Below are 15374 nucleotides of genomic sequence, written 5' to 3'. Positions count from 1 at the left end.
ATGGGCATAAGAAAACAAATATTAGATTGTTAATGCTGAACCCATCATGACCTGTCAACAAATTATAAAAATCAATTGAAAGAGCACATTTAATATTTGTTTTATTTTCTCAAGTGGTAGAGCCAATCTTCCTATTTGAAATGTGAACAAAAAATAAACAAACAAATGATCTAAACAGCTTCTAAGATCAAAAAGTTCAATAACCAAGATAAACTTGCCGTAAAAGTGCTGAAAAGAGGTGCAATAGATCTCAATATATACTTGAAACTAGTATGAATAGGTGGATGGAGTTGCCCTCTTTCGATTATTATTGCTTAAAATAAGAGTAGAAGGGACACTTAGATGGCGTTTGATAACAATTTTCAAACCTCTGAAGTCTAAAAATGTTGTTTTTCAGATGCCACCTTTGTTTGGGTTGAGTCTAAAAAAGATCTGAAATTTATTTTTAGATCTGAAATTGTAAGAGGCGGGCCAATGACTTAATGTGCTATGATGTGTTTTAGATTGCACTGAAAGACAAAAATGTCCATACTCATTATGCCCCTCATTCTCCCTTTGGCTTTTTCTCTCTCCCCATCTCTCTCATTCTTCTTCTTCTTCTCTACTTGATGGCAAACCAGCAGTGCAAGCTTCTCCCTTCACCCTTCTCTCTCTCTCCCCCCCTCTCCTCCTCCTCCTCCTCCTCTTCTTCTTCTTCTTCTTCTTCTTCTTCTTCTTCTTTATTCAATGGTGAACCAGCGACGCAAGCTTCTCTCTCTCCCCCTCTCCTCTTCTTCTTCTTCTTCTTCTTCTTCTTCTTCCTCCTCCTCCTCCTCCTCCTCGATGTTCTATACATCCTTTGCTTCATAGATCCATCTTGGTTGAGAAGTTTAGGAAAGAGGGAAATCGATCTGCACTTCTTCCATGATGAGCTGCTTGTGCTCTCTCTCCTCTGTCTTCCTACTACAACTGCTGCAACTCTCAATAGTGGCGGTTAGCACTCTCTCCCTTGTTTTCCTATACTTCCTTTCTAATTTTATTCTTATTTTAATAAAATATTTTTTTTTATAATTTTTATTTGTATTAATCATTAAATATTTTAATAGTTTTAAGATATTAATTTGCTAATTATTAAATATTTTTTATTGCTTCATGGACTTTTTTACTATTTTCATTATTATTTCAACTTTTAATAATTTATTTTAATTTACAAATTTATATGTATTTTCAATTTTATTCTTATTTTAATAAAATTTTTGTAATTTTTTTATAATTATTTATAATTTAATTATTCATATTTTTCAATATTATTTTGAATTTAATAAATTATATTTTATGGTATAGTACAAATTGAATTCAAATTTACCAAATAGTCCGTTTTAGGGGTAAAATAGTAAAATTAAGGAATTTCAAATCCTGAATGTTTGATTCAATACAAACAACCTTGTCTATTCAGAGCCTCTAAAAAGTCAAAAAAAAAAAGCATCTATATCTTTTTCCAGATTTAAAATACTTTTAATATCTTTTTTAACTTTTCAAATTTAGGATTTCAGATTTATCAAACGCCACCTTACTATTTTCTATTTTGAATGTTTCAATTAATAAAGACAAAATATATTTTTAATGATTCTGTTGAATATTATAAATACAGGGGAGATATTAATCCATTTTAAAAAGTGAGGAAAGGTTTAAGTCTTTTACCCTAGTTTTTAGAAGTACATGTTACATTTAAATAATATATTAAATAATTATTCCTTATATTTATCACTATAATATATCGGACTAGATCCGATTATTAATGGATAATTAGGATCAGTGATAGGCTGGGGTACCCGTTCCGACCCAGGCCCGACCCATGGACAGGCCCCAAAATGTGGTTTTCACTCCCTTTTTTCTCGCACCTTCACACTCTTCTTCATTCTCAGTCTTCAGTCTTCACATGAAAATATCACTAATGTGGTTTTCAGTCATTTAATCCCCCATGTCCAGACAACAGGGGCGTCGCTCTTTTTGTGAGTCTTCTTCATAACGAGGGACGATACGAGACGAAACGAGACAAAACGAGACGAGAGTCGAGACAAATTTCGCTCAAGCTCTCACCCACTCTCTCCCTCTCACTGCATTACCTCAGTCACTGCATTTCTCGGTCAGGTACATTGATGGCGTCCCAAAAACCCTATCTTATTACCTTCTTATTTTATCGTTTCGTACTCTCTTACTTGTTGAGGGTTTGATTTCAAATGAATGAGAGCCCTAAGAGGGCATCTGGGTTGTGGTTGTTTTTAACTTTTTATGAATTTTATATTAGTTTCCTGTGTGAGATTATTTTAAATTTTTAATGCTATTCCGTCACATTCTCACATGACTTTCTGAATCCCAACGTGACCGCCAGCGAATCTCCAGGGTATCTTTCGTTGGTTTCTGTACTACTTTGTTCTTCTTTATATATATATCTGTTTTACTCTTCCTTATCTCAGCTCCTCTGCTTCACCTTTTCTGTTCAAGCTTTTTGACATGCTGGATCTTTTCCGTCTCCGGTCTTGCCGTTTCTGAGCTGCATTTCGTCGAGGTAATTTCAATGTTTTTTTGTGGGTTCGTCTAGGGCTTCGGATCTGTGTTTCTGGGTCCGATATAAGTGTATTTTGCAATTTGTGTCGTTGAAAGTGTTTTCATGGAGTTGATATGTTCTGAGTGGGATCTGGAAATGCTTGGCGTTTGAAGTGATGTCTCTTAACCGTTTCTTAGTTGTCTGAGATGTTGCTAGAACCGGATCTTATTAGGTTTTCTTTGAGTATCTTCATTGTTGCTCTTAATCTGCTGTTTCCTGGCAATGTAGGTTTGATTTGTACAGTTATGCGTTATATGCAAACTTTTTGAGTTGCATGTTACTTGATCTTCAGCTGTTTTGCATTCCGAGCTAGATGTTTTGCTACATTGTGATGCTTATCTCTAAAGTCACCCATGCTGCTCCCCCCAGTTCCCAACAAAGTTTAAAAATAAAGGCATGCAAAGAAGAATAGGAGAAGAGGTTTCGGTCCCATGCCTTTGGATTTGTAAATTGTATGGTTCATGATCATGGGAGCTACTGAGGGAGGCTGTAGTATTAGTACTATGTTGTTGCATCCTTGATCTTCTTGAGATTTATACAATAGGAAATGCATTTGTCGTCCCTTTTTATTCTTTTTTGTTCTTTAATTGAGTGGCATGTTAAGTTCTTTAAATCATTTTCAAATCATATTGTATTTCATGTTTAGTTGTTTTGTGGAATGACTTTACCATTTTTCCTTCGTATTCTTAGATCTCACATTGAATTCTTGCTCAATGTTATTCTCGTTAGATTTTCCACTCTAGTTCTACATGGTATTTTAATTTCTTTTTTGTTTCTGAGCTTCTTCCTTGGACACCAAATTCTTTTTTTTTTTTTTTCAGTAGTTTGGCGATAACAAAATTTATCAAAGGGTAAATTACAGATAGGTACTCTCTGTAATTTTGGGGTAGTGACAGATAGGTACCCTGAATTTTCAATTACAACACTTGGGGTACCCTGAACTCTCGAAAATAGACATTTGGCTCCATCCGTTAGTATTCCGTCAGTTAAACATTACATAATGTTAAAAATATCCTCCTTGTATTTTTTTGAGATCATTCTTCGGAGTAAAACCATCACCAGAGAATGCTGTTGTCTGAAAATTTGAGTATGTTATTTATTTTCTGTCTATGTGAGAATGTCATTATGGGGAGACGTTCAGTTACCTGAGATTGATCTTAGAAATATACAAGGGTATTTTTGGCATTATGCAATGTTTAACTGACGGAATACTAACGGATGGACCTAAGTGTCTATTTTTTAAAGTTCAGGGTACTGAAGTGTTTCAATTGAAAGTTCAGGTACCTATCTGTGACTATCCCAAAGTACAGGGTACCTATCTGTAATTTACCATTTAATAAATCAGAGGATAGCTCTGTAATGCAGTAATAGTCCTCAAAGCCCTAATATATGCCATCAAGGTTCAAAGTATAAAATACAATATCCTATCTTTTGCTCAGTAATACACATCTTTTAAGGTATTTTTAAAAACTCTTTTTTAATAATTAAATAATATAAAAATGCCCCTGGTGAAATTTTGATAAAAAAACTAAAAAATAAGAAGTGCAAGGTTCCATGTATCAATACACCCTTTCTGCATATCAGGGTGAATTGGCTATATACACATACATACTTGTATGCATTAATATGTCCCAGTGGGAAAATAACTACCAAATTCAGAATTCAGTTCTCTGACTGGAGTTTTTAAAATGCTGATTTATTTTTACTGGATACTGGGTAGTTTAAACCTGCGCAAGTGTGAAGAACGGTATTAGGTATTTACCAAAGTGGGGTTTTGTGGGGGCTCTTCTTCTTAGTATTTTGATGTTTATAGCTTCCTCTGAATTACACTTCTAGATCTTTGGGCTCTTCTGCCACTATAATTTTCCTTCTTTGTTTTCCCACCAATGCATTAGATCTAAAATGTTGACGTTTATACAATAGGTGGATGGCTTATGTTGGATTATTTTCAGGTTTCGTTGGAGTTTCTTTGGTAACCAGACTCTTCTATTTGCATGGAAAAGGTTACTTAGCCTCCCCTGGGGTTTCACCACCCTTTATGATATATAGAGGCCTATACAAGTATACAACATGCCTAGCATACTGGTATTCTATCTGATACTAGATGCTGCATGGGTGCTTCTAGATGTACCCTATGGCATCAACAGTTTTAAAATATGTTAAGTGGTATGCTATAATAAATTGTGCTATAAAAACATCTACAAATTTCAGAACTTTATTTAAATCTGGCAAGACATAATTCTTGATGAATGACATTTGGCTTCAAAAACTATATATAAACACATAATATAGTCATATCACATGGACTTGCTTGCCACTTATTTGGGTTAAGTTACTTATTCCACCTCTCTGATAACATGCCATGCCATCAGTTTTATTGACTGAAAGTGCTCAAGTGACATTTAGAGCTTTTCAAAAGTTCATGTTATCCTCTTCAACTTGCAGACATTAAAAAAAAAAAAAACAACATTTTTATTACTTTCATGAAGGGTTTATAAGTCTTATTAAAGGTTACATTTGGTTCCACAGAAAATAAGGAAGAGAAAGAAAGTTGTTGGAAATTCTTTTAGGCTTCCTGAGAAATGCCTGAAGGATTTTTCCATGACTTTTCTTTTCCAATTTATTTACCCAAGGACTCAAGCACAACCTTATTTTTTCACCTGCAAATGTTTTACTTTGAAGGTCTTATATTTGTTTTCTGGTTTTGCTTGAATGGCGTCATGGAAAAGATTATAGGATGGGCATGAATTTTTACTCTTTTGATGTATCATTTGCTATGTATTTCATAGCTGCTTCTTCGAGAAAATGGAAAACTGTAGGTGCATGTTTTTGGCCCCTTTTTCATTTTACCTGAATGTATTTTATGATTTTGTGTGTAGTTCTTTTATCATCTAAAATATGACTTGTTGTTGCATCTTAGGTAGGTATGTTGTATGTAGAATAGTTTTGTCCAAAAAGTACTACATGAATTTGATATTACATAATTACAATCTAATAGTCTAGCCAGGTTTTGTCACGCAGAAGATTTCTCAGATGGATTCATTAAGTGGTAGGTTTTGTTGAAGTTTTTCCCTGTGGAGTTTGTTGATGCTCTCCTCCTTTACAAGGTCCTTTCAATTTCTGAAATTAGTGGTTGTGTTGGACATTGTGTTTTATTCACATGGTAGACACATGTCAATACTTCTATGCGCACAACACTGTCTGTTAATTTACTATATTTCCTTTGTGTTCAACTATCCACCCATATTAATTTTCTTTTATTTAATTCAGTTTGTTCTACCCAAGGTTCAAAATGTCAACATGATATGCCATGTATAAAAACTCTTTTTTTATACTGTATCTTTTGCTCAATGATAGACATGTTTTAAGGTATTTTTAAAAACTCTTTTTTTAATCATTAAATAACATAAAAATGCCCCCCTCCCATGAAATTTGAAAAAAAAAATGAAAAAAGAAAATAGGAAGTGCAAGGTTCAAATTCATATTGTGCACCTACATTAGCTAAATTTTCTCAGAAACTATCTCATAAAGCCATAAGGTATTAAATGAACTGTATTTTTCTTACCTGAATACAAACCATTAAAACAAAATACTCCTTAAAAATGAAGGGAATCTCAAGGATTGACAAGAATGAACCCAGACCTTCATACACATTTTTCAGATGAACCAACCCCTACCCACTCCAGTGGTTTAAAGGGCATGCCTAGGCACATAGGTGAGGCACATTTCAAGGTCTGCTCCTCGCCTAGGCCCAGGCACAGCCCTTTGGAATGGCATGTGCCTAGTGTGCCTAGACGTGTACCTGGTCTCTCTTGTGCCTCAGATCAGGTGTGAACCTTGGATTATGTTTATTTCACAGGGAGTTGCTAAATGACTTCTAAGGAGGAACCATTTAGTTCAAAAAATAACCCTGGGATACCCAATTTTGTCTTTGGAGCTTTGCTTCCATCTACTTGCATGAAGAAACTGTATAATCTCTTCTCCAGTTGCAGAATATGAAATGTAAAACCTGCTTTGACTTTTACTATTGGACAGTGCACACTGTAGAGATAGAAAAACACATATCAGGTCTTCTGTTGCCATTAACACACTTTGAACAGGGTTTTGAATTTGGATGCTTTTTTCTTTTTCAGCTTCAATAATTTCATCTACCAACTTTGCTTATTTGCAAAGTCCTCCAGATTTAGTTTGTTTTCTTTTATTCTGTTTCCTTTGCAGGAACAGGAAATTTCATTTGCAGGTTGTCTGGTACTTCTATGCTGTTTGATGGAAAATGTTGGCATCTTAACTATTATCTTCGTTCTGATATTTTTTTGTACTTCAGACTTTTTGCTTCTTGTGTGGTGTGGGAGACAAGTGGTCATATATGCCTAACGTAACAATCTCTGCCTGTAGTCCTAAAATTTCCTCTAAATCCATACTAAACCTTCTGGACTCGTCCTTGGGTTATTCAAGTCTGACATCAATTAGTAGCAGACCTTTTGGTTCTATTTCATTTTGGTTCAGAGAAGGTGATCTTACATAAATTGATATCTGATCTGGCGTTCCTAAATTATTGCTTCTTTCCATTGAATCTTTCTCAATCTATTCTGTTTTCTGTTTTCTGCTTTCTATTTTTTTTTTCATCCCATTTATGTTTCAACTGATGGGAAGCGAAATTCTAAATCAAGGAGATATGATCATACAGATTGCCAAAGTTCTGAACTAGAATTAAATTAGTGTTATTGCTTTTGTCTCCAACTTATTATTTATGTGATATGGATTACAAAAATATGGTTAGTCCATGTTGATTTTGTTCTGCATTCCTATTGGCGTCCCTAAATCAGAGTGCTGAATACAAGTCAATGCTTACAGCTTATGTTCTTTATGTTTTCCAATGCAGCTAAAATCATTTTTGTTCTTCTTCCACCATGTCGGACCTTGAGGCTCCTCTTCGACCCAAGAGGAAGAAGAATTGGGTAGACTACTTTGTTAAGTTTCGATGGATCATCGTTATCTTTGTTGTCCTTCCTATCTCCTTCAGCATCTACTTCCTCACCTATCTTGGAGATGTCAGATCAGAGTGCAAGTCCTTTAAAAGGCGTCAAAAGGAACATGATGAGAATGTCAAGAAAGTTGTGAACCGCCTCAAGCAAAGGAATCCATCGAAGGATGGTCTTGTCTGCACAGCCCGTAAGCCCTACATTGCTGTTGGCATGCGGAATGTTGACTATAAGCGGGCACGGCATTTTGAGGTTGATCTCTCAGAATTTCGAAACATCCTTGATATTGACAAAGAGCGAATGATTGCAAGGGTTGAGCCTCTAGTCAACATGGGCCAGATCAGTAGGGCAACAGTTCCAATGAATCTCTCTCTTGCTGTGGTTGCAGAGCTTGATGATCTCACTGTTGGAGGCCTCATCAATGGCTATGGAATTGAAGGGAGTTCCCACCTCTATGGTCTCTTCTCTGATACTGTTGTGGCATATGAGATTGTTCTTGCAGATGGGAGGTTAGTCAGGGCGACCAAAGACAATGAGTACTCTGATCTCTTCTATTCAATTCCATGGTCTCAGGGAACACTGGGGCTTCTTGTTGCTGCAGAGATCAAGCTCATACCTGTTAAAGAATACATGAGGCTGACCTACAAACCGGTTGTGGGTAATCTAAAGGAGCTTGCACAAGCATATATAGATTCATTTGCACCACGAGATGGAGATCAGGACAACCCTGACAAGGTTCCAGACTTTGTAGAAACCATGATTTATTCTCCCACTAAAGCTGTTTGCATGATTGGGAGATATGCCTCCAAGGAAGAGGCAAAGAAGAAGGGAAATGTGATTAACAGTGTTGGGTGGTGGTTCAAGCCCTGGTTCTACCAGCATGCTGAGAAGGCTCTGAAGAAGGGGGAGTTTGTGGAATACATTCCTACACGGGAGTACTACCATAGGCATACAAGGTGTTTGTATTGGGAGGGAAAACTGATTCTACCATTTGCAGATCAATGGTGGTTCAGGTGGACCTTGGGGTGGATGATGCCTCCTAAGGTTTCTCTTCTGAAGGCTACTCAAGGTGAAGCAATCAGGAAGTATTACCATGAGATGCATGTGATCCAGGACATGCTTGTTCCATTGTACAAGGTCGGGGATGCACTAGAGTGGGCACACCATGAAATGGAGGTATGGCTCATTTTACTTTTGAAATAGGAGACTTTTTGTTCTCTTTTTTTTGAAGCAACCTTTTTCTTCTCTTATTGTCTCTAGCTGCACAGTATGTGTGGTTCTCTCTTTCTTTCTTTATCTTTTCTTGACTCTTGCAATCATCTGGTTCAAAAAAATCATACTTGTTCGAGCTCCAACGGACATGTGTATATGTAGATAATAGTCATTGCAATCACTAGGACCATAACAAATACTAGCTATGCATGATGTTTTCTGGATTTTGTAAGAGAAATGTGCATCAAGAAATCCAGATCTGGTCCCTGGGACTGGTTAACATTCCTGACAATTTACCAAAATTTAAAAAATGGAAATTTTTGTGTTCTTCTGGTCCTTAGGACTGGTTAACAATTTCTATTTGCTACATTCCAGGTGTATCCAATTTGGCTCTGTCCTCACAGACTGTACAAACTTCCTGTTAAAACTATGGTCTATCCTGAACCTGGTTTTGAGCTACATCATAGACAGGGAGATACAGAATATGCTCAAATGTACACAGATGTTGGCATCTACTATGCCCCAGGGCCCGTTTTGAGGGGTGAGGAATTTGATGGGGCAGAGGCTGTCCGTCGGATGGAGAACTGGTTGATTGAAAACCATGGCTTCCAGCCACAGTATGCTGTGTCTGAGCTGAGTGAGAAGAACTTCTGGAGGATGTTTGATGCTGAGCTCTATGAGCATTGCCGAAAGAAGTATGGAGCTGTTGGGACATTCATGAGTGTTTACTACAAGTCAAAGAAAGGCAGGAAAACTGAGAAAGAGGTGCGTGAAGCTGAGCAAGCTCATCTAGAGACAGCTTATGCTGAGGCTGATTAACAAAGCACAGATTGATTAGCACATTTAGAATTTTTTTTTGGAGTTCCTGATGTTCCAGTTTTCGTCTTGCTTCTGATTGTCTAATTGCTACTCTTGTGACATTTTTTGAGCATTTAGTTCAATACCAGTTAGATTAGACTTTGCTTAGACAATTTGGTTATCTGTTTCCTGGTTCTTTATATGTGGGCAAGCAGTTATTACTAGGAATGGTTCTTGCTGTTGGTTACAGGACTAGGAATTCTCGTTGCCCGTGAAATTTGCCCCTGGGATGTAAACTGTGTTCAGAGGATGTTCCTATCATTCTGGTAATGCACTCGACTCCTATTCCTGTTATGCTAGTAACCAAGGTTTGATACGATATGCCCCACATCAGGTATATCGTATCGTATCGTTTGGGTTCCAAAAAATTACATATAAAAACCAACTTTTGAGAAAATACTAAAAAAATATATAAAAGCACATAGTTTTAATTTGGTTTGATTTTATTCCACATCCTTCTGGGAATGCAATTACTTGGGAGAGATGTTTGGTATTTTAAAACTTATCCCCCTCCATTACTATTACAGGTATGTTTGCACCATTATAAATGTCATCCATGAGTCTCAGGAAAAGAAATGTTAGGTTTTCTAGGCCTTCTGAAAAAATATTTGGTTTTCTAATGCTTCCAATATGGTTTCATACAAAGTATTTTGAAAACATTAGAGAGGATGTTGTCGCAGTAGATATTTTGAAACTACAGCATTAGAGAATAGATTGTTTTTTTGCAGTAGATATTTTAAATGGTTGTTTTACTTGAGCAGTAGATAAAGAGACCATTTCTATTATTTCTCAGCAGCTGTAGCTGGCTGTGGAACCAATTGTAATGTTTCATGCCAGTGATACATGAGACCCACAGTGAGAATTTGAATGCTTGGAATTTGCATTGACGCCCCACAGTGCATCCTAACTGTGTAATGTGAACATCTCTCCATGACATGGGAGATGTTTCCAATGCACGGTGAGATGTGCATGTAGTGTGTACTCTGTGGGTGCCAACATGTATTTTGTGACCCGTGCGAAACACTATTTATTGGTTCTACATTCAGCTAAACCATTCCATATAACTGGGAGAGGTTATGGTTGCAGTTGGATGATTGTAATCTCATCAGCTGCAACAGGTAAGTTATCCTTTGTTTCCTTTTTTATTCTTTTCGTTTTTTTTTTAAGGCTGTGTTTGTTGTTTAGAGTGCAAATACAAAAGTGAATGGAACAAATGCAAAACTCTGCTGTTCATGGGAATACAATTTTCAAACCGTTTTTCCAGCTCCAATGTATTCATCCCATTTGGTTTTGATCGATGCAAATACGTACATATTTGTGGGCATTTGAAATGGCTGGAATTGTCTATTCGCCTCCCGGCCAAAAATCCGCGGCTAGTCACAGATAAGAAGAAACAAGATAAATCATAGTCGTGCAAAATGGCTTTGTAAAATAATGCCTTTCTGCACTAGAAGAGAGGAGAGATATAATGGCCAAGGTTCAAAATATCGATATGCCCGATATGTCGATAGGGGCATATCAAATGAATCAATACTGTTTTTTTTTTTTTAACTGATTCAGGGGGGCTGGTTTAGGGCACCTCCTGAACCGGTTAGATAGGAATGGCAACGGGGAAGGGCATCTCTACCTGTCCTCGCCCTGAAGTCACGATACCTTGCCCGGTACCTGCCCTGTCCTTGGTGGTGGGGCAGGGCATCCATTCCCCATCAGGGATAGGGAATCCTCAAATTTTCCCCGCTCCAAGGCAATTACTTAAAAATTATCTATTTTATGGACAATTTATACATAGGATATAGGAATTTGGGGGTATTTTAGAATTGAACTATAATACTTTAGGGGTAATTCAAAAATAAAATTATGGGACCCTAGGATTTTAAAATTTTGGGAAAAACTTAGAGATATTTTAAATATCAATATTAAACCTAGAGATATTTTACTAATTTACCTTCGGGTTCGGAGAATTATATACAAAATTCATCCCCGCCCCGTACCCAGTTCGAGGAAAAATTATTTTCCATGTCCCCGCCCTGTCCTTGTTTAAGGTCGGGGAAACCTGCTCCGTTCGGGGTGGGGCGGGGCCCTGGTTTTACGGGGGAAATTGCCATCCTTACGGTCAAACCCCCAATACACTCACTATAGGGGCGTATCGGAGGGGTCCCGGAACGATACGTACTGATACTTTGAGCCTTGATAATGACTACAACTCTATATACAATAAGGGTCTATTTGGTTCATAGTTGGAATCGGAATTGGAATCTGATACGTGCATGCATGCAGCAGCCAAAGACCCGGTCAAAGTGGATAGCAGCAGAAGACCCGGTCATGTTAGCTCTTAGTTGGGATAAGCCTTATCCATTCAGTTTTAATTCTGTTAGAATAGATAAGTCTTCAATTCTGCTCCTAGATAAGTGCATTCTGTTTCCTAGATAAGTGCATTAGATAAGTCTTCAATTTCTGTTCCTAGATAAGTGCATTCTGTTTTTTTTTGTTGATAAGCTCCTAAGATTAAGGGGCAGTAGTTCCAATTTCTACTCCCAGTTTGTAGCACCATAAGGCTATAAATATAGCATGACTGAATGGAGTTGGCATTGGCTTTTCTACAAACAAACTCTCTCTCTCTTCTCCTTATTCTAGATCCTTCTCCCTCTTGTTAGATAACTTGAGTGTATCATTGGTATCAGAGCCGATTCGACCATGGACACCCGTGGAAAGACGAACGCGGAGTTCCGCAATGAGGTCAATGAAACCTTAGCACGACATGAGTCGAGCTTCGACCAAATGAACACTGTCTTGCAAGCAGTGTTAACTGAACTCCAAGCCCTTCGAGCCTCACGAACCACTCCCAATACCACTCTCGAGACCAACCCCTTCGCCCATGAAGAATCCTCACAGCCCCATACTTCCCGTTCAAGCTCCACCCATGACCACCCTCATCAACACGTCAAGCTGTCATTCCCAAAATTTAATGGGGATGATCCGAGCGGTTGGATTTACAAGGCGGAGCAGTATTTTGAATTTCAAAATATTGTTCCGGACCAACAGGTGCAGCTAGCTTCCTTCCATTTGGAAGGCATCGCCTTACAGTGGCACAGGTGGTTGACCAAGCATCGCGGACCGCTCACATGGGAAGAACTCTCCAAAGCGGTGTTACAACGGTTCGGCCCCACCGACTACGAGGACCCATCAGAGGCATTAACCCGCCTAAAGCAAACCACCACTGTGACGGCTTATCAAGAAGCCTTCGAGAGGCTCTCTCACCAAGTTGACAGCCTGCCCGAGAGCTTTTTCATTGGCTGTTTCATTGCAGGACTTCGTGATGACGTTCGTTTAGATGTGAAGATCAAGCAGCCTCGAACTTTGATAGAGGCGATTGGAGTGGCCCGGTTAATTGAGGAACGAAATCACTTACAGCGGAGAGCTAGCCAACCGATTCGATCCCCATCAGCCATGACAACCCAGAAGGTGTCGCCCAACCCCATGGCCGGTGTACTTGGGCCTCCACCAAGCTCGCGCGTGAACCAGGTTTCCAGTGCTCCTTCCTCAACATTCCGGCGACTCACCAACCAGGAGGCGCGAGAACGTCGTGAGAAGGGGCTGTGTTACTACTGTGATGAGAAGTTCACCTCCGGCCACCGTTGTGCACGTCCACAACTGTTCATGATTGAGGATCCGGAACCGGCGGACGCGGAGACTGTCGAATCAGAGGAGGAAAACCAAGAAGCCATCCCTGAAATCTCCTTCCACGCTATTGCAGGAGCTGAGCACCCGCAAACCATACGTGTTCTTGGGAAACTGAAAAACAAGAACGTGACCGTATTAATTGATGGCGGCAGCACCCACAACTTCATTGACCAAGCCATCGTCTCCAAGCTCGGGTTGCCAGTGAACCGAGACAAGAAATTTCAAGTTATGGTGGCCAACCGTGAAAAGATCGAGTGTATGGGGAAGTGCCGATCTCTCACCCTCGCCATTCAAGGACACCCCGTTACCACTGACTATTATGTTCTTCCCGTCGCAGCATGCCAGTTGGTGTTGGGAGTACAGTGGCTAGAGACGCTTGGACCCGTCGAGATGGATTACAAACAACTAACCTTGACGTTCAAAAAGGAGGGACTCTCTTGCACCTTCCAAGGATTGGGACGAGCCAGCATCGAAGCCTTAACCAACAAGGAATGCAATGGGTTACAAGGTACGGGATTTTTTTTTCAAATAGTTCCTTCACATAGCAGCGGCCAACCAGGTTTTCTTCCACCCGAGATGGACCACCTTCTCACCGAACTTTCCCATGTGTTTGAGCCGCCCACAAGCCTGCCTCCTAAACGACCACATGACCACCGGATTGCACTGCTTCCCGACAAAGGACCGGTGAGTGTGAGGCCATATCGATACCCGTATTACCAGAAGACCGAAATAGAGAAGATGGTGAAGGAGCTTTTGCAGACAGGGCTGATAAGACCAAGCAATAGCCCATTCTCATCGCCGGTTTTGCTAGTGAAGAAGGCTGATGGAGCTTGGCGGTTTTGCGTGGATTACCGAGCACTGAACGAAATCACTATTAAAAACAAGTATCCCATTCCCGTGATTGATGAATTATTAGATGAGCTCTACGGCACCAAATTTTACTCCAAACTAGATCTACGGTCGGGATACCATCAGATTCGAGTGCAAGAAGAAGACGTTCCTAAAACGGCTTTCCAAACACATGAAGGGCATTACGAGTTCTTAGTGATGCCGTTCGGCTTGACGAATGCACCTGCAACTTTTCAAAGCCTCATGAATGACCTCTTCCGCCCATACCTCCGGAAATTTATTTTGGTCTTCTTCGACGACATTCTGGTTTATTCTAAATCATGGGAAGACCACCTATCTCATTTGAGAGTTGTTCTAACTGTATTATCCTTTAACAAATTATTTGCAAAAATGTCAAAATGTCAATTTGGGGTTTCGCAGGTCGAGTACTTGGGTCATGTGATTTCAGAACAAGGCGTGTCCGTTGATCCAGCCAAAATACAAGCTGTTCTCGCATGGCCTACACCGACATCAGCAAAGGGGGTCCGTGGCTTCCTCGGGTTAGCAGGATATTACCGGAAGTTCATCCGCGACTTCGGAAGCATTGCAGCTCCCTTAACCCAACTGTTGACCAAAGGGGGATTTCAATGGAACGAGGTAGCAGAGCTGGCCTTTCAGCAATTGAAGAAGGCACTCACTTCACCACCAATTCTACGTCTACCAGATTTCTCCCAACGGTTTGTGATTGAATGCGATGCGAGTGGAACCGGGATTGGCGCCATCCTCATCCAGCAAAACCGACCGGTGGCCTACTTCAGTGAAGCATTGAAAGGTTCAGCCTTGGCATTATCCACCTATGAGAAGGAGATGTTAGCTATTGTCAAAGCCGTTAAGAAATGGCGCCCATATCTGCTTGGGAAACCATTCACAGTCCGCACCGACCAAAAAAGTCTTAAATATTTACTCGAGCAGAGGATAACCACACCGGTACAAACGCGGTGGCTGCCAAAGATACTGGGCTACGACTATGAGATCGAGTATAAAAAAGGGGCTGAGAACTAAGGTGCGGATTCCTTGTCACGTATGGCTGAATTTCAGTTTCTTTCCATCTCTATACTACACGCAGACTGGTGGCCGACGCTACAAGAAGAGGTCAAACAAGACACCTTTTATGGGGAATTGATGAAAAAGCGACCCTCCCACAAGTTGCTTCAACGGGATGGGGT

The 15374-nt window shown here is 39.5% G+C and overlaps 1 protein-coding gene and 1 long non-coding RNA gene across 11 annotated transcripts; both read left to right on the top strand.

Annotated features, from left to right (window-relative positions):
* The first annotated feature begins 1779 nt into the window (after positions 1 to 1779).
* DWF1 (cell elongation protein / DWARF1 / DIMINUTO (DIM)) lies at positions 1780 to 9752 on the top strand. Of its 10 annotated transcripts, none has more exons than XM_088983270.1 (4): positions 1805 to 2130; positions 2485 to 2548; positions 7470 to 8745; positions 9157 to 9752. In XM_088983270.1, exons 3-4 carry the CDS (start codon positions 7498 to 7500, stop codon positions 9598 to 9600), a joined length of 1692 nt encoding a protein of 563 aa, XP_088839396.1. In that variant the 5' UTR covers positions 1805 to 2130; positions 2485 to 2548; positions 7470 to 7497; the 3' UTR covers positions 9601 to 9752. The 10 variants fall into 10 exon arrangements, with proteins under 10 accessions (XP_088839398.1, XP_088839396.1, XP_088839395.1 ...); XM_088983269.1 differs by having other exon boundaries at positions 1837 to 2130; positions 2457 to 2548; XM_088983271.1 differs by having other exon boundaries at positions 2066 to 2383.
* A 75-nt stretch (positions 9753 to 9827) lies between these two features.
* LOC148855660 (uncharacterized) lies at positions 9828 to 10380 on the top strand. Its single transcript, XR_016112655.1, has 2 exons — positions 9828 to 9905; positions 10167 to 10380. It is a non-coding gene; the product is annotated as an uncharacterized LOC148855660 (long non-coding RNA).
* The last annotated feature ends 4994 nt before the right edge of the window (positions 10381 to 15374 follow it).

This window comes from Nelumbo lutea, chromosome 4 (assembly GCF_056320005.1).
Source record: "Nelumbo lutea isolate HS-2025 chromosome 4, American lotus-T2T, whole genome shotgun sequence".
Lineage (NCBI taxonomy): Eukaryota > Viridiplantae > Streptophyta > Magnoliopsida > Proteales > Nelumbonaceae > Nelumbo > Nelumbo lutea.
Note: the sequence above shows the minus strand (reverse complement) of the source record. Positions and strands in the feature narration are given on the sequence as shown.

Excerpts from the sequence above, each read along its gene's own strand:
- DWF1 (XM_088983272.1), top strand. The coding sequence starts at position 7,498 with ATGTCGGACCTTGAGGCTCCTCTTCGACCCAAGAGGAAGAAGAATTGG. Across the intron at positions 8,746-9,156 it reads GGGCACACCATGAAATGGAG|GTGTATCCAATTTGGCTCTG; the intron begins GTATGGCTCATT and ends GCTACATTCCAG.